This window comes from Eschrichtius robustus, chromosome 5, assembly GCF_028021215.1.
Source record: "Eschrichtius robustus isolate mEscRob2 chromosome 5, mEscRob2.pri, whole genome shotgun sequence".
Lineage (NCBI taxonomy): Eukaryota > Metazoa > Chordata > Mammalia > Artiodactyla > Eschrichtiidae > Eschrichtius > Eschrichtius robustus.
Window position 1 is genome coordinate 22,543,733 of NC_090828.1, and position 18,744 is coordinate 22,562,476.

General features: G+C 38.2%; 1 protein-coding gene across 1 annotated transcript in view; it reads left to right on the forward strand.

Moving 5' to 3' along the window:
• The window catches only part of ABCA12 (ATP binding cassette subfamily A member 12), a 181,308-nt gene that overhangs the window by 112,240 nt on the left and 50,324 nt on the right, over positions 1 to 18,744 (forward strand). The window contains exons 20-23 of the mRNA XM_068543786.1: positions 217 to 307; positions 2,772 to 2,951; positions 3,568 to 3,883; positions 6,636 to 6,750. Of these exons, the coding sequence (XP_068399887.1) occupies positions 217 to 307; positions 2,772 to 2,951; positions 3,568 to 3,883; positions 6,636 to 6,750 (702 nt within the window). The remainder of the gene's footprint in view (positions 1 to 216; positions 308 to 2,771; positions 2,952 to 3,567; positions 3,884 to 6,635; positions 6,751 to 18,744) is intronic.

Consider the following 18,744-nt stretch of genomic DNA (forward strand, 5'->3'; position numbering starts at 1 on the left):
AGAAAAGTACCCTGAAGCTGGAAAAGGCTGAGTGCTTGCTGAAAGCCTCTGAGCTAGGAAGTAGTAGGACTAGAATACAAATCAGTTGGGAGCCTTTGCAAAATGGTGCATTGAAAATGCCCAGTAGTGGTACCACATTTCACTGTGGTGTTATTTGAGAGACGATGATTAAACATGTTTTCTTTTTGTATTGAAACTGATTCCCTCTATTGTTAGAATACTCTAAGAAACCCCTTTGTGCAAGTTTTTGTAAAATTCTCCGTGGGACTTGATGCTATTGAACTCTTGAAACAGATGGATGAACTCGGTGAGTCCAGAGTCACAAAACTTTTATTTACTTGTCATGTCAGAAATGTGAAAAGCATTGTGCCATATAAGATCTTCTTTTCCTTTTCTTCTGTATTTGGTTTCTATCTAGTTATCCTAAGAAAAGTAAAATCCTGGATATATCTATCCATCTTCTTCCTAGTTAGTTTTTTTTTTTTTTTTTTTTAAATTTTATTTATTTATTTATTTTTGGCTGTGTTGGGTCTTCGTTTCTGTGCGAGGGCTTTCACTAGTTGCGGCGAGTGGGGGCCACTCTTCATCGCGGTGCGCAGGCCTCTCACCGTCGCGGCCTCTCTTGTTGCGGAGCACGGGCTCCAGACGCGCAGGCTCAGTAGTTGTGGCTCACGGGCCTAGTTGCTCCGCGGCATGTGGGATCTTCCCAGACCAGGGCTCGAACCCGTGTCCCGTGCATTGGCAGGCAGATGCTCAACCACTGCGCCACCAGGGAAGCCCCCTAGTTAGTTGTACATTTACAAGTAGTAATGATTATTTTGATACCCAGTGCCTGTAGTTAGTTTCAGTAATTATAATGCAATATATTCCGTGTAAATGCAGCTTGTCCTTCAATCACAGATAGGTTGCTACAGGAGGACACTTGATGAAAAGCAAGTCTTTAAGGACAAAAGAAGATGAAATGGTTTATTTCTGGCTACATTTATAATTTTATCTCCACTGGCCCTAATTAGTATCACTTTGACTAACTCAGAATGTAACCAGGAGAAGTTATAGAGTTAGCAAAAACAAAACCAAAGCGATGCAGAGACTCAAACGAAAATAAACCTAAATCACTATTCAAGGTCGGCTCCTCCTCTCATGATCATTTAAAAGGAACAGGCAGAAGAGGATCAAAGAAAGCTGTCTGAACTTATGCATTCCCTCTGCCACATCCCCACCTTCAACATAAGGGATGCAAGATGTCTAATTCAGTCTGTGTCTGATTCCCTGTTGCTATGCAACCATGGGTAAGAGGAAGGGATTGAAAGCATCAGAATTTGACCACAGTAGAGCAAATGCCCCTCCTCCTCCCCAGTGCTACTGGGACTTACGTGATTTAGGTTGTAAACCAGTGGGGAGGAATTATGTCTACATTTATAGTCTGTACAATTTTATGTACTTTATGATAGTCAACCCTGTTTGATTAAAGAAAGATGTTAGTGATTTATTCTCTAAAATTATCATTTGGGTAAGGAAACATTTGATCAAAATATCAGGGATAAACTACAAATTTCCTATATAGTTTTTTTTTTTTTTTATTTCTAACTTTGGATATAGGAGATGAGTTTTACAATTTAAAAGAAGGTTAAAATGACTACAGCAGTGAGACTTACTGTTTGTGTAATTGTATATTTAACTTAGTATCAAAGAGGTTTTATAGTTTGGATTTGGAGAGTACTGACTCTTCATAGCTCTATCTACCAGCATTTCTGAAGAACCCTTTGCTGTTGTGTTGATTTCCAGTGGCCACTGGAGGCCACTGTTCAACCACAATTTTACCCCTCCCCCACCAATGTCTATATGAAGCAAAGCGTTTCACTTTAAATTCTAATGAGAGGTGCATTTAAGAAGTTGCCCCCTGTGAGAAATTTAGTCTTCTATTGGACGATGGTAGAGACATGTTTGGGTTCTGTGAAGAGGGATTTATGATATCACAGCCTTCTCAGTATTCATGATGATCAAGTCAGTGAAACTTTAATTGGCCAAGTGATTTATTAACTTGCAATTTTATATTTACCCTTTGTCTCAGTTGATTTCCTCATAAGGAATCCTGAAATTGAAGAGCAATTAAATCCTCTTTCTTCCAGAGTAATTACCTGGAAAAAAATCTTGATCATTTAATCTAGATTAATACAGATATGAATAGAGATAGCTCACATAAGGTTTTAAGTCAAACAGTATTAGAAAATTGTAACTATGTGGCATAGATTGTCACCTGAGAAATGATTCTGTATCCCAACTGACTGAATGATGTCATTTATTTGTTCTACACCCTCTGCATAGACTTTCCTTGCTTAAATTCTTACATCTACATTCCCTGAACAAAGCAAGCATTTCTGTTTATTCAAACGTTTCACCTCTAGTTTATGGTTTTCTTCCTAACTGATGCAGATAGATTTTTAAAAATTATTCACCTTTAGTCTTTGGTTAATTGAATTGTAGCAGAATATACTTCTGAATTAGTTTGTACCATTCTTTGTACTTGGGTTTACTGTGTCTGTAACTAGTTCAACATTCTCCTCAGTGAACATTTGCACAACTGGCTACATTTTCCCAGATATAGAGTACTAGATATTTTTAGAGTAAATTCTACAAGTTCTTATTATTTATAATCTAGTTTAAGGTTTACTACTTACCAAAAAATCAGTATTTTGTCCTGTTACTACTAGAAACAACATTATAACACAACATTATAATATGCTTTGTGTCTGTTTTTTTTTCTTCTTTAGATATTCTAAGGCTAAAATTAGAGAACGGCATTGACCTCATTGATCATCTTAACACACTGTCTTCCCTGACAGTAAATGTTTCCTCCTGTATATTGTATGACCGTATTCAGGCAGCAAAAAGCATAGATGAAATGGAAAGAGAGGCTAAAAGACTCTACAAAAGCAATGAACTCTTTGGAAGTAAGTGTTATTCTACTGGAATTTGAGCTTCTCTTGGAAGTAAGTGTTATTCTACTGGAATTTGAGCTTCTCTCTGTACTAAAATTGGCCAAATTCTTCCCTCACTCCTTTCATCCAGAACTCAGAAAAGTAGTTGGGGGTGGAGGGAGGACACTGTCCCCTCTGATGTCCTTAGAAATGAGAACGTTTCATGTAGACAACCAACCGTATTGGTTGAGGAGCCTTCAATATGTGTAATTTTGTTGGTATGGTTAAAATTAAAACTGTAAAGGATTACATAGTTACAGGATGAAGTTGAGCCCATCCTCATAATCAGTCAAGATTATTCATTTGTGTGTGTGTGTGTGTGTGTGTGTGAGTTTGATTTCAGTAAGTGGCTTAGAGTGATATATTTAATCTGGCCACTTAGTTTGTGATTATCTTCTCAAACTCCTGCTTTGAGTCTCTGAGGTTGTCACTTTCAGTTAGCCACCTTTTCTGTAAATTAGAAGTCTGACCTTACTGTCACATTACTAAGTCAGTTGCCTGTTTGGCTGCCCCCTATGTGTACCCTCCAAACAATGAATAATGTCAACCATAAAATAACCTTCTGATGTTGTTGCCATTTTATTTTTAGGTGTTATTTTTAAGCTTCCTTCTAATAGCAGCCAGCACAGAAGCTATGACTCTGAAAACGTCTCTCTCCCTCCTGTTGTAAAATATACCATCCGCATGAGTCTCAAGACCTCGCAGACCACAAGAAGCATAAGAACCAAGATATGGGCCCCAGGACCACACAATTCTCCGTCAAACAACCAGATCTATGGCAGGGCTTTTGTTTACTTACAGGATAGTATTGAAAGAGCAATCATTGAATTGCAGACTGGAAGGAACTCCCAGGAAATAGCAGTCCAGGTCCAAGCAATTCCTTATCCCTGCTACATGAAAGACAAGTAAGTCCATGCACTTCCAGGCATTTTAAATAATCAACCACTTTTTTTAGAATTCATTTCTTTTCATTCATTCACATGTGTCGCATGAAAGGAATAACGTTCACCAAACCTTTGTCAAATGCTTGTTTCAAGGAAAAGATCCACAGTATAGGGCACAGCTCACTATAGCTGCTCATCGCTACCCAAATGATGCTAAAGTTCTTACTAAATGATCCATGTTTTCTTTAATATAATCCTTAGCCTTCCAAGTACTTTGGCCCCCAAATTAAGAGAGTTGGACTCCAGACTTGAGTGCATCGCTGCATGATTTTGATGTTACCCACTCTCAACTGGTTTTACTTTTCTCTAATCAAATAAGGATGTTAAACAAAACAATCTTAAAATCCCTTCCAACTCTCAAATTTAATTAGAAGTATGTGAGTGTAGGGTCAGTTTTACAGAAAAAAATTAATAAAACATTATTGATCAACTCTCTAAGATAAATATTGTGCTATCTGAAACTATCGTATGTATTCTCAGTCCACTTGGTAGGAATCTTTATCTAAAATGGTTTTGCTAAATGAACAAAAAATGTAAAGATCATGCTTTTAGACAATTGAATTTGAATATTCAAGAAATTTGCCAGTAGGGTAGCACTGAATGGTTCTTCCACTCTGACCACAGTAAGAAAATAAGGTTGGTGGGCTAAGTTTTTCATGCTCATTCTACACAAAAGCTTGAGGCTGAATATTACTTTAAACGAATTGTGCTTGTTATTCAGCCCAGTTATTGCAGTTTATATACAATTGAGATGGGTCTGGATTTTTTTTTTCTGTTTCTATCAATGCTTCTGTCTCCTTTGACTGCTTCAAGAGCTATAGAGATGAGGTTATGTAGCTGTTTGTGCAGCAGTGATACGAGAAGACAGGTGATGATTCTGTCAGCAGATTGTCAAGGTTAGCTACTTATTGTAGAAGCCAGTCAGGACCTTGTTGCCTAAACCATGTGTGAACTGAAATGGCTTGCATGAATAGTTAAGACCTGTGGTTTCAATTAAATGAAAATTCTCATCTATTTTCCTTCTGACTTTCTTCCCCTTGTAAATTTTAGTACCTAGGATGGTAGTTACCTGGATGTTTCTTTTAAGAGTAAAGTAACTGTACTCTGCATTCTTCATGGGAGTATGAACATAATGCCTTAATGTACCCATATAAACTCTTTGTTGCATACAAAGTGCTTTCACATATATTATTTCATTTGTTGCACCAAACAACCTCATAAAGTGAGAGCAGATATTATCAGCCACGCTTTCCAGATGAAAAAATTGAAATCCAGGTAAATTGCCTGAAGTTGAATAGCTGGTACTGCATTGGTCCATTAATTACAATACCAGAATTTTCTCTTTCATACTATACCAAACCTAAAATACACAGTCACTTGAAAGAAACATTAGCGGGGATTTGTTATTAATGAATGAAGGCCTTTTCCTAATTCCAGGGCCAGAAACAGCATCAAGGCTGGACCTGATCCAAGACAAAATTCATTCAACAAATATTCTTTAAGTGCTTCCCCCTTGCCAGTTTCCCAGGAACCAAAAAAATTGGATGTGGCCCCAACCCTCACTTCTCCCCCACTAAAAAATCCTTCATATCTCTGTTGGTGATACACTTCTGATGCTAAAGTGAAAATGAATGATGGTGATGTCATGTTCCATAAATATTTGCATTTTTCATGGGGAGCTTGAAGGTAATTCCTTGGCCTTATAGATTAAGAAGAAAATGGCCTTGGGACATTCCTGCAAGTGAAAGTTTCAGTGGAGCCTAATATGCAAAACAGATCAATTTAGAGATTCTCTCATTGAAAACTACTCCTTTGCCTCAGCCCATAGTTGGTGGCTAATGTCAGCATCATGGTTCTTAGAGTGTGGTCTCCAGACCAGCAGCATCAGCAGCACCTGGGAGATTGTTTAAAGTGCAAATTCCAAACCCCATCTCAGATATAATAAATCAGAAGCTCATGGGTGGAGCCCAGAATCTGTTTTCAAAAGCCCTTCAGGTGATTTCGATGCATGCTCAACTTTGAGAAACACTGCATTTGAACATTCAGGTACTATGGGCCAGCCATTCAGGAATATATTTAGGGCCCACTGAAGTCTTCCAGCAACCCTCTAGTTACCAGAAAAAACATTTCTATACTGTTTATGAAACATCCCCTAGAGCATTATTTTGAGGAATCCAACAAGTTCTTTGCATTTTAAATCAAATGATTTTGAGTTTCATTCTATTTCGTTTTGGGAAATTTGGTTTAATAATAACTATCAGCTTCCAAAGAGTAGATAAATACAGTAATTTGAGAAGATACATCTTTTAGCTAGGTAAACCAATCATCATCTAATTTTAAATCTGCCTTTTAGATAAGAATTTAGTTTAGACAGAAGGGCTTAGAGCCTTGCAGTTATATCTGTATAATAATTATTTTCCTGAACAGGACATACACAAACACCCTTTAAACAATTTGGCAATGTTATCTAACAATCCAGAACTGTTTTACTCTTGCAGCAGTACAGCAAGAAAATCATTCACTTACTGTTAAGTCAGCTTCACACTTCATAAATTAAAGAGTCGTAATAATAATTAGTCTCAATTTCAGAACAGGAGTATAATTTCAGTGTAGGAGGGAGTGTGTTCTTTATACGTTAAAATCTGCAAGTGTGACATTCATTTTGGTCACTGGATTTTTGTTTTTTTGTTTTTGTTTTTGTTTTTCCTTACAGCTTCCTAACCAGTGTCTCTTATTCCCTTCCAATCGTGCTCATGGTTGCCTGGGTTATATTTATAGCTGCATTTGTAAAAAAACTTGTTTATGAGAAAGACCTCCGACTTCATGAGGTATGTTGAGAATCTCTTATTAAATAAGTTGTACATGGATATAATTAATCACCATGATTTTCGTCATACCTAAGCAAACTCAGAAAGCCTGACCCATACCTGGTGAATTAGATGGAAAAATGTATTATGAAACATTAAGTCAGCTGGTATGGCAATATTTTGTCTTCTCAAAAAGTTGTGTAGAAGTTATTTTATAAATGCTTCTGAAAAACGAAATCTGAGTAATTCTGAATAAAATCTGAGTACGATTTATGATCCTAACAGTAATTTTTGCCCAAGAAGTTACCTGTAGGACTTAGGATTTAACAAAAGAATTTTAAATAATAACAATAATAACTATTAAGGCAGGAAAATTGTTGGCATAGTAACTAAGTGAGTCCAAATGAAGATACAGATATATAGATACAGACATAGATATAGATATAGATAGATACAGATTTGGACGTGGACAGAGACATATGGCTTGTTTCAGCTCTCAAGAAGCAAATTCTCTTTCCAGTATACCTTGTCTCCTTCAGTTCTCTCTCACTGACTTGTGATTTATAGAGACTAAGAATTTCACGTTATGCTACTGATTAGGTTAATAATATGACGATGAAAGACAGGACCTGGGATGTAAAGCATGATCTCTTCTTGAGCATATTCTTCATCATTATCCCCAAATCCAAAATATCTCACTTCTTTTTAGAATTTATGAAGAAGCATTGTGTGATTGTTTGATTGTATTACAGTAGAAATAATTTTATCTGCTAATCCTGTAATGAGCCCATTCTTTACACTCACTCATGAAGTGACAAGATAGCGGAAACATTTCAAAACTGAGGGACAATAATTATTGCAGGCCTGGCTGACAATCTGAAACAATGAGGTTAGAGTAGCCTGTTAGCCCAATTGTACTTTTCAGACTTACTTTGCCAGTGCTTTTAGGCAATTGATTATTTCTCCTTACAAAGTACAAATTACTGCTTTATGTTTTTGTCAGCTCAACATCAGACTTCCAGGGTTGTCCTAGAGTTTGAACCCACACTTTTTACCTTTCCTATTTGAATTCTGGGTGATCTTCAGCTGCATTTTTATATTTCAGTTATAATTTGGTAAAAGTCTCATCAACTGGTTTGAGCCCCGTTGTTTTCAGGACTGTGTACAATGTTTTCTTAACCCCAATTTAGAAACTCGAATCCATGCCCTGGACCATAACTTTGGCTGTAAGCTCCTACCTTATATTTCTCTGTCAGGTTCCTGGTACTCAGAAGTGAATCTTTACAAATTAAAGGAAAACTTTGAAATAGAAAACTGTGATAGAAACTGAGTTCTTTTCTACAGCACAGTAAATAATCTGCCTTAAAAATATAAGTAAATATAAGCATGTGTGTGTGTATATATGTGTTGTGATATATGTCTATTATGTATATGTTATATATGTATATGTAAAATACATGCATTCTGTATTATTTTGGTTTGAAAATAGTACTCTCTGGGGGATTCCCTGGTGGTCCAGTGGTTAGGGCTCTGCACTTCCAATGCAGGGGGGGAGCGGGTTCGATCCCTGGTCGGGGAACTAAGATTCTACATGCTGCATGGCATGGCCCAAAAATAAATAAATAAATAAATAGTACTCTCTGAATGCATCTATGGATGGCATCAAAAAACATCAAAGCACAATAAAGAGTTTTTCTCAATAGAAGACATGAAAGACATTTTTAACAATGAACCAGTTTCTGTTTGGTAGCTCTGTGTCTTCATTTTGCAGGCATCTACTTTCAAAATTTAACTAGCTGGGTCTTGGGGGTCAAAGTTACATAGTGGAAGATCACTGAACTTGGAATCAGAAAATAAGGCTTTGAGTCTTCCCGTTCATATTCACTTGGGCCCAGTCCCTTAAACTCTCTGAGTCTTGTCATCTAGACTTCATTCAGCATTATATTTCCAGAATGTACTTTCTCACTGACAGAACAGAAGAGATATTCGATTATTCATTTTTTTATCAATTCTAAGAATGATTTTTTTTTTCATATTTTAAAGCCTCTGAAATTGAGATGTATTTGATAGGGTGTCATAATTTATTTGGCAGTGATTTTTCTTTCTTGGTGGCATGTAAAATAATGACACATCTTAAAATTAGCAGTGTCGTAAATTTAAAGGAATATGGTCTATTCGTGAGATGAGTTGATGGAAGCTGGTGTGGAATGAGTAGAATATTTCTAATGCCCCTGCTCAGCCTCCCTCCTCTGCCAACAGTTCTAAACTAACCTCCTCCTTTTTCAAGATGAAAAAGCTGAGCCCAGAAAGTGAGAGGTGACTTGATGAAAACTATGGGCTAGTTAATGGTAGACCTGGGTCTAAAACTCAAGTGTCTGGACTTCTGACCAATTCTTTTCCGTGTCATAGCTACCTTCTCTCTCACAATTTTATTTTAGTAGCCTAGACTCCTAACGACTCCTGAAGGTGATGGTGGATAGACTCTTAGGTTACCAGCGACTCAAGATCACTTTTTAATATTAACATTTTAATATGTACTAAGATCTAAAGCTGCCCATTCTCTGTTTCCTTTTCCCAATTGAATAAAAAAGTAAACAAACAAACCAACAAAACATTTTTCCTTCTGTAATTGTTGTCACAGCTAGGCAGAGAAACCAGGTCAGTTGCTAATTCAGTGAAGCCATTCACCTTTGAACTTGTTATGGTATGATTCTAGTAAACTCCTTTAACTTGTTAAAGAAATTTAGCACAAATATTAATGCCCAATAAGTTTATTGATAAAATGAAGCCTGTAGTTTAAAAAAAAACTATTTCAAAATGTCTTGCAATTGAGTTTTATTCTGCATTCCTTGCTTTTTAAAATTAAAATATTATATCTGTACAAAAGCTGATTTTATATCACACCAAAGAGTTGTTTTTCACATTATGTCCTCGGTTTCATGGTTAGTTTCATCTATTTGCTCTAATATAAGTCATTTATGGGGACTTGATTGTTTATGTTGCTTTGGAGACAAAATTTTGGAGTTGTCCTCTCTCTCAGTTCAGACAGGTAACCTAAAATATCTGTGGTCGGCAGACAAGATTACCAAGAATTACGCAAGAGTCTGTAGTCCTGTGGTGCTTCACTTGAGGCAATTTTTTTATGTCTTCTTTTTTTTTTGAATGCTAATTTATTCTTTTTTTTTTTAACATCTTTATTGGAGTATAATTGCTTTACAATGGTGTGTTAGTTTCTGCTGTATAGCAAAGTGAATCAGCTGTATGTATACATATATCCCCATATCCCCTACCTCTTGCGTCTCCCTCCCACCATCCCTATCCCACCCCTCTAGGTGGTCACAAAACACTGAGCTGATCTCCCCGTGCGATGCAGCTGCTTCCCACTAGCTATCTATTTTACATTTGATAATATATGTAAGTCCATGCCACTCTGTCACATCGTCCCAGCTTAACCTTCCCCCTCCCCATGTCCTCAAGTCCATTCTCTACATCTGCATCTTTATTCTTGCCCTGCCCCTAGGTTCTTCATAACCATTTTTATTTTTTTAAGATTCCATATATATGTGTTAGCATACAGTATTTGTTTTTCTCTTTCTGACTTACTTCACTCTGTATGACAGACAGACTCTAGGTCCATCCACCTCACTACAAATAACTCAATTTCATTTCTTTTCATGGCTGAGTAATATTCCATTGTATATATATGCCACATCTTCTTTATCCATTCATCTGTCGATGGACACTTAGGTTGCTTCCATGTCCTGGCTATTGTAAATAGAGCTGCAGTGAACATTGCGGTACATGACTCTTTTTGAATTATGGTTTTCTCAGGGTATATGCCCATTCGTGGGATTGCTGGGTCATATGGTAGTTCTATTTTTAGTTTTTTAAGGAACCTCCATACTGTTCTCCATAGTGGCTGTATCAATTTACATTCCCACCAACAGTGCAAGAGGGTTCCCTTTTCTCCACACCCTCTCCGGCACTTATTGTTTGTAGATTTTTTGATGATAACCATTCTGACAGGTGTGAGATGATACCTCATTGTAGTTTTGATTTGCATTTCTCTAATGATTAATGATGTTGAGCATTCTTTCATGTGTTTGTTGGCAATCTGTATATCTTCTTTGGAGAAATGTATATTTAGGTTATTTGCCCATTTTTGGATTGGCATGTTTGTTTTTTCTGATATTGAGCTGCATGAGCTGCTTGTAAATTTTGGAGATTAATCCTTTGTCAGTTGCTTCATTTGCAAATATTTTCTCCCATTCTGGGGGCTGTCTTTTCGTCTTGTTTATGGTTTCCTTTGCTGTGCAAAAGCTTTTAAGATTCATTACACCCCATTTGTTTATTTTTGTTTTTATTTCCACTTCTCTAGGAGGTGGGTCAAAAAGGATCTTGCTGTGATTTATGTCAAAGAGTGTTCTTCCTACGTTTTCCTCTAAGAGTTTTACAGTGTCCGGTCTTACATTTAGGTCTCGAATCCATTTTGAGTTTATTTTTGTGTATGGTGTTAGGGTGTGCTCTAATTTCATTCTTTTACATGTAACTGTCCAGTTTCCCCAGCACCACTTATTGAAGAGGCTGTCTTTTCTCCATTGTATATTCTTGCCTCCTTTATCAAAGATAAGGTGACCATATGTGCATGGGTTTATCTCTGGGCTTTCTATCCTGTTCCATTGATCTATATTTCTGTTTTTGTGCCAGTAGCATACTGTCTTGATTACTGTAGCTTTGTAGTATAGTCTGAAGTCAGGAAGCCTGATTCCTCCAGCTCCGTTTTTCCTTCTCAGGATTGCTTGGGCTATACAGGGTCTTTTGTATTTCCGTACAAATTGTGAAATTTTTTGTTCTGGTTCTGTGAAAAATGCCATTGGTAGTTTGACAGGGATTGCATTGAATCTGTAGATTGCTTTGCGTAGTATAGTCATTTTCACAATGTTGATTCTTCCAATCCAAGAACATGGTATGTCTCTCCATCTGTTTGTATCATCTTTAATTTCTTTCATCACTGTCTTATAGTTTTCTGCATACAGGTCTTTTGTCTCCTTAGGTAGGTTTATTCCTAGGTATTTTATTCGTTTTGTTGCAGTGGTAAGTGTGAGTGTTTCCTTAATTTCTCTTTCAGATTTTTCATCATTAGTGTATAGGTATGCAAGAGATTTCTGTGCATTAATTTTGTATCCTGCTACTTTACCAAATTCATTGATTAGCTCTAGTAGTTTTCTGGTGGCGTCTTTAGGATTCTCTATGTATAGTATCATATCATCTTCAAACAGTGACAGCTTTACTTATTCTTTTCTGATTTGGATTCCTTTTATTTCTGTTTCTTCTCTGATTGCTGTGGCTAAAACTTCCAAAACTATGTTGAGTAATAGTGGTGAGAGTGGGCAACCTTGTCTTATTCCTGATCTTACTGGAAATGGTTTCAGTTTTTCACCATTGAGGACGATGTTGGCTGTGGGTTTGTCATATATGGCCTTTATTATGTTGAGGTAAGTTCCCTCTATGCCTACTTTCTGGAGGGTTTTTATCATAAATGGGTGTTGAATTTTGTCAAAAGCTTTTTCTCCATCTATTGAGACGATCATATGGTTTTTATTCTTCAGTTTGTTAATATGATGTATCCCATTGATTGATTTGCATATATTGAAGAATCCTTGCATCCCTGGGATAAATCCCACTTGATCATGGTGTATGATCCTTTTAATGTGCTGTTGGATCCTGTTTGCTGGTATTTTGTTGAGGACTTTTGCATCGATGTTCATCAGTGATATTGGCCTGTAGTTTTCTTTTTTTGTGACATCTTTGTCTGGTTTTGGTATCAGGGTGATGGTGGCCTCGTAGAATGAGTTGGGGAGTGTTCCTCCCTCTGCTATATTTTGGAAGTGTTTGAGAAGGATAGGTGTTAGCTCTTCTCTAAATGTTTGATAGAATTCGCCTGTGAAGCCATCTGGTTCTGGGCTTTGGTTGTTGGAAGGTTATTAATCACAGTCTCAATTTCAGTGCTTGTGATTGGTATGTTTATATTTTCTATTTCTTCCTGGTTCAGTCTCAGAAAGTTCTGCTTTTCTAAGAATTTGTCCATTTCTTCCAGGTTGTCCATTTTATTGGCATATAGTTGCTTATAGTAATCCCTCATGATCCTTTGTATTTCTGCAGTGTCAGTTGTTACTTCTCCTTTTTCATATCTAATTCTGTTGATTTGAGTCTTCTCCCTTCTTTTCTTGATGAGTCTGGCTAAAGGTTTATCAACTTTGTTTATCTTCTCAAAGAACCAGCTTTTAGTTTTATTGATCTTTGCTATTGTTCCCTTCATTTCTTTTTCATTTATTTCTGATCTGATCTTTATGATTTCTTTCCTTCTGCTAACTTTGGGGGTTTATTGTTCTTCTTTCTCTAATTGCTTTAAGTGTAAGGTTAGGTTGTTTATTTGAGATGTTTCTTGTTTCTTGATGTAGGATTGTATTGCTATAAACTTCCCTCTTAGAACTGCTTTGGCCGCATCCCATATGTTTTGGGTCATCGTGTGTTCATTGTCATTTGTTTCTACGAATTTTTTGATTTCCGCTTTGATTTTTTCAGTGATCTCTTGGTTATTAAGTAGTGTGTTGTTTAGCCTCCATGTGTTTGCACTTTTTATAGATTTTTTCTTGTAATTGATATCTAGTCTCATAGCGTTGTGGTCAGAAAAGATACTTGATATGATTTCAGTTTTCTTCAATTTACCAAGGCTTGATTTGTGACCCAAGATATGACCTATCCTGGAGAATGTTCCATGAGCACTTGAAAAGAAAGTGTATTCTGTTGTTTTTGGCTGGAATGTCTGTATCAATTAAGTCCATCTTTTTTAATGTATCATTTAAAGCTTATGTTTCCTTATTTATTTCCATTTTGGATGATCTGACCATTGGAGAAAGTGGGGTGTTTAAGTCCCCTACTATTGTTGTGTTACTGCCGATTTCCCCTCTTATGGCTGTTAGCATTTGCCTTACGTATTGAGGTGCTCCTATGTTGGGTGCATAAATATTTACAATTGTTATATCTTCTTCTTGGATTGATCCCTTGATCATTATGTAGTGTCCTTCTTTGTTTCTTGTAATAGTCTTTGTTTTAAAGTCTATTTTGTCTGATATGAGAATTGCCACTCCATCTTTCTTTTGGTTTCCATTTGCATGGAATACCTTTTTCCATCCCCTCACTTTCAGTCTGTATGTGTCCCTAGGTCTGAAGTGCGTCTCTTGTAGACAGCATATATACGGGTCTTGTTTTTGTATCTATTCATCCAGTCTATGTCTTTTGGTTGGACCATTTAATCCATTTACATTTAAGGTAATTATCGATATGTATGTTCCTATGACAATTTTCTTAATTGTTTTCAGTTTGTTATTGTAGGTCCTTTTCTTCTCTTGTGTATCCTGCCTAGAGACGTTCCTTTAGCATTTGTTGTAAAGGTGGTTTGGTGGTGCTGAATTCTCTTAGCTTTTGCTTGTTGTAAAGTTTTTAGTTTCTCCGTTGAATCTGAATGATATCGCTGCTGGGTAGAGTAGTCTTGGTTGTAGGTTTTTCCCTTTCATCACTTAAAATATGTCCTGCCACTCCCTTCTGGCTTGCAGAGTTTCTGCTGAAAGATCAGCTGTTAACCTTGTGGGGATTCCCTTGTATGTTATTTGTCGCTTTTCCCTTGCTGCTTTTAATATTTTTTCTTTGTATTTAACTTTTGATAGTTTGATTAATATGTGTCTTGAAGTGTTTCTCCTTGGATTTATCCTGTATGGGACTCTCTGCACTTCCTGGACTTGATTGACTATTTCCTTTCCCATATTAGGGAAGTTTTCAACTATAATCTCTTCAAGTATTTTATCAGTCCCTTTCTTTTTCTATTCTTCTTCTTGGACCGCTATAATTCGAATGTTAGTGCATTTAATGTTGTCCCAGAGGTCTCTGAGACTGTCCTCAATTCTTTTCATTCCTTTTTCTTTATTCTGCTCTGCACTAGTTATTTCCGCTATTTTATCTTCCAGGTCACTTATCTTTTCTTCTGCCTCAGTTATTCTGCATTGATTCCTTCTAGAGAATTTTAAATTTCATTTATTGTGCTGTTCATCATTGTTTGTTTGCTCTTTATTTCTTCTAGGTCCTTGTTAAACGTTTCTTGTATTTTCTCCATTCTATTTCCATGATTTTGGATCATCTTTACTCTCATTATTCTGAATTCTTTTTCAGGTAGACTGCCTATTTCCTCTTCATTTGTTTGGTGTGGTGGGTTTTTACCTTGCTCCTTCATCTGCTGTGTGTTTCTCTGTCTTCTCATTTTGCTTAACTTACTGTGTTTGGGGTCTCCTTTTCGCAGGCTGCAGGTTCGTAGTTCCCGTTATTTTTGGTGTCTGCCCCCATTGGCTAAGGTTGGTTCAGTGGGTTGTGTAGGCTTCCTGGTAGAGGGGACTAGTGCCTGTGTTCTGGTGGATGAGGCTAGATCTTGTCTTTCTGGTGGGCAGGTCTGCGTCCGGTAGTGTGTTTTGGGGTGTCTGTGACCTTATTATGATTTTAGGCAGCCTCCCTGCTAATGGGCGGGGCTGTGTTCCTGTCTTGCTAGTTGTTTGTCATAGGGTGTCCAGCACTGTAGCTTGCTGGTCGTTGAGTGGAACTGGATCTTAGCATTGAGATGGAGATCTCTGGGAGAGCTTTCACCGTTTGATATTATGTGGAGCTGGGAGGTCTCTGGTGGACCAATGTCCTGAACTCAGCTCTCCCACCTCAGAGGCTCAGGCCTGACACCCAGCTGAAGCACCGAGACCCTGTCAGCCACATGGCTCAGAAGAAAAGGGAGAATAAAAGAAAGAAAGAAAGAAAAAAATAAAATAAAATAAAGTTATTAAAATCAAAAATAATTATTAAAAATAAAAGAAATTAAAAAGTAATTAAAAAGGAAAGAAAAAGAAAGAAGAGAGCACCCAAACCAAAAAACCAATCCACCAATGATAACAAGTGCTAAAAACTATACTAAAAACAAAAACAAAACAAGCAAACAAACAAACAAAAAAAAAACGGACAAACGGAACCCTAGGACAAATGGTAAAAGCAAAGCTATACAGACAGCATCACACACATAAGCATACACATACACACTCACAAAAAGAGAAGAAGGAAATAAATATATATATCGTTGCTCCCAAAGTCCACCGCCTCAATTTTGGGCTGATTCGTTGTCTATTCAGGTATTCCACAGATGCAGGGTACATCAGGTTTGTTGTGGGGATTTAATCTGCTGCTCCTGAGGCTGCTGGGAGAGATTTCCCTTTCTCTTCTTTGTTCGCAAGGCTCCTTGGGTTCAGCGTTGGATTTGGCCCCGTCTCTGCATGTAGGTCGCCTGAGGGCGTCTGTTTCCACCCAGACAGGACGTTGTTAAAGGAGCAGCTGATTAGGGGGCTCTGGCTCACTCAGGCTGGGAGGAGGGAGGGGTATGGAACGTGGGGCGAGCCTGCAGTGGCCGAGGCCGGCGTGACATTGCGACAGCCTGAGGCGCGCCATGCGTTCTCCTGGGGAAATTGTCCCTGGATCACGGGACCCTGGCAGTGGCGGGCTGCACAGGCTCCCAGGACGAGAGGTGTGGATAGTTACCTGTGCTTGCACACAGGCTTCTTGGTGGCTGCAGCAGCAGCCTTAGCGTTTCGTGCCCATCTCTGGTGTCATGCTGGTAACCGCGGCTCGTGCCTGTCTCTGGAGCTCGTTTAGGCGGTGCTCTGAATCCCCTCTCCTCATGCACCCTGAAACGATGGTCTCTTGCCTCTTAGGCAGTTCCAGACTTTTTCTCGGACTCCTTCCCGGCTAGCTGTGGCGCAGCAGCCCCCTTCAGGCTGTGTTCACACAGCCAACCCCAGTCCTCTCCCTGGGATCCGACCTCTGAAGCCCAAGCCTCAGCTCCCAGCCCCCGTCTGCCCTGGCGGGTGAGCAGACAGGCCTCTCGGGCTGGTGAGTGCTGGTCGGCACCGATCCTCTGTGCGGGAATCTCTCCGCTTTGCCCTCCGCACCCCTGTTGCTGCACTCTCCTCCGTGTCTCCAAAGCTCCCCCCTCTGCCACCTGCAGTCTCTGCCAGTGAAGGGGCTTCCTAGTGTGTGGAAACTTTTCCTCCTTCACAGCTACCTCCCAGAGATGCAGGTCCCATCCCTATTCTTTTGTGTGTGTGTTTTCTTTTTTCTTTTGCCCTACCCTGGTATGTGGGGGAGTTTCTTGCCTTTTGGGAGGTCTGAGGTCTTCTGCCAGCGTTCAGTAGGTGCTCTGTAGGAATTGTTCCACCTGTAGATGTATTTCTGATGTATTTGTGGGGAGGAAGGTGATCTCCACGTCTTAACTCTTCTGCCATCGTGAAGGTCTCCTGGCTGTTTCATTTTTGACTAATTATTTAGCCTCTTTATGCCTCTACTTTTTTCACAGTAAGTGACATGGAGACCTTCCCACCCAGGTTCTCTTTTTCACTCTATGCAGCCAGGCAACTGTTCCTCAACCTCAGCTCTGTGAGAAAGGGGATATGTTTTCCTCCAAACTCCAGAACTCCACACCCCAGAGGCCCTCCTTTGGTCATGCTGCCTCTCCCCTTCTGCCTAATTTATTCTTTTTTATGTCTTCTTAGTACACACTATCCATCCTACTAGTGAGAATTTGGACTATTCCAAGTAATGATCACAATATCCTTTATATCTTAACTAAAAACAATAACATAAATATCTATAAAAGGATATAAAATTTGAGGTAGAAAATATTATTTCTTATTAACCAGTGCTTGACATTCTTGTTGAATTGAATGAAGACATTGCTGTCAAGTAAATATATGTATATTTATGATTTCTTTTCCTGACAGCATTAATGTCAATCCCTGTGCATAAGCTTCTCTTGAATGTGACACATTTATCCACAATCTTAAAGAATCTCTTTCTTGTCATTATTTTCTGCCAAGAACTGGAACAGACTTTGACCACTGTGCAGAGGGGTTTTCCTGAGTAACACGTTATCAGATATTGATGAATTGCTCCAGCAGGTTTGGGGGGCTTGAGAAAAGTGACTCTGATTACAAAGCCAACACCTGAATCTGTCACCCTGAGGAGACACTGACGCCAGCCGTTCTCTGTGGGTGACCTTCCATTAGCAAGTTTGGTCTTGTTGATTGTCTCGAAGTTGGCAGTGAATCTGAATAATTTATGGATGACTTACATGGTCTCATTGCCTTTTCTCTTTATGAATAACAGCTGTTCTTCTCATGGCATAAACTCCTGAAGTTTAACACTGAAGTTTGATCTAGAATGTTAAGTAGTAAACACTTTTGGAAGTACCTAACCTGATCTGTTTTGATAAAAAGCAATGATCAGTCTCCAACTTTTACCAACTCTTGGGAATAGAAATCTGATCTTGAGCCTTGAAAACTTCAAAATTACGGTGATCAACACCTTCAGTCCTGGTCTTTGGGTTTGCTAAATTATTTTTTAACAAGGCTATGAATGGAGAATTTTCTAGGTATATAAATGTTTTATACTGAAGCTATCCATTGTCAGGGAAGGAAAACATATTTATACATTAAGTCAGCTGTATTTCATGTCCTTGATAGAGTCCTTGATATTGTATATCCACCTTGTAAAATATAGTGACTTGCCTCCTACTGACCTACATTGCTATGGGGGGGGGGGGAATATTTTTTGTGTAGGTCACATGAAATTAGGTGGTGAATATCAGCTTTGGGGTGTTATATGGGTTCTGTAACTCACCATTTAATTATATTCAAATAGGCATTACACTCAGTAAAAACGTCAAAATACAAACAACTGGTAAGTCACCAAAAAATTGGTGACTATCTCTGAAATGAAGTCATCAAACATGACACATGTAATGTGTCAAACATGACATGGTAATTTCTCAGATGGGGTGGGGTGCAGGGAAAGAATTGCTAAAATAAGATCTGTGAGGTCTTTTTCACACCAAAATGTAGTTTTCTTTTCAATGATAGATACATAGCAATGGAGAAA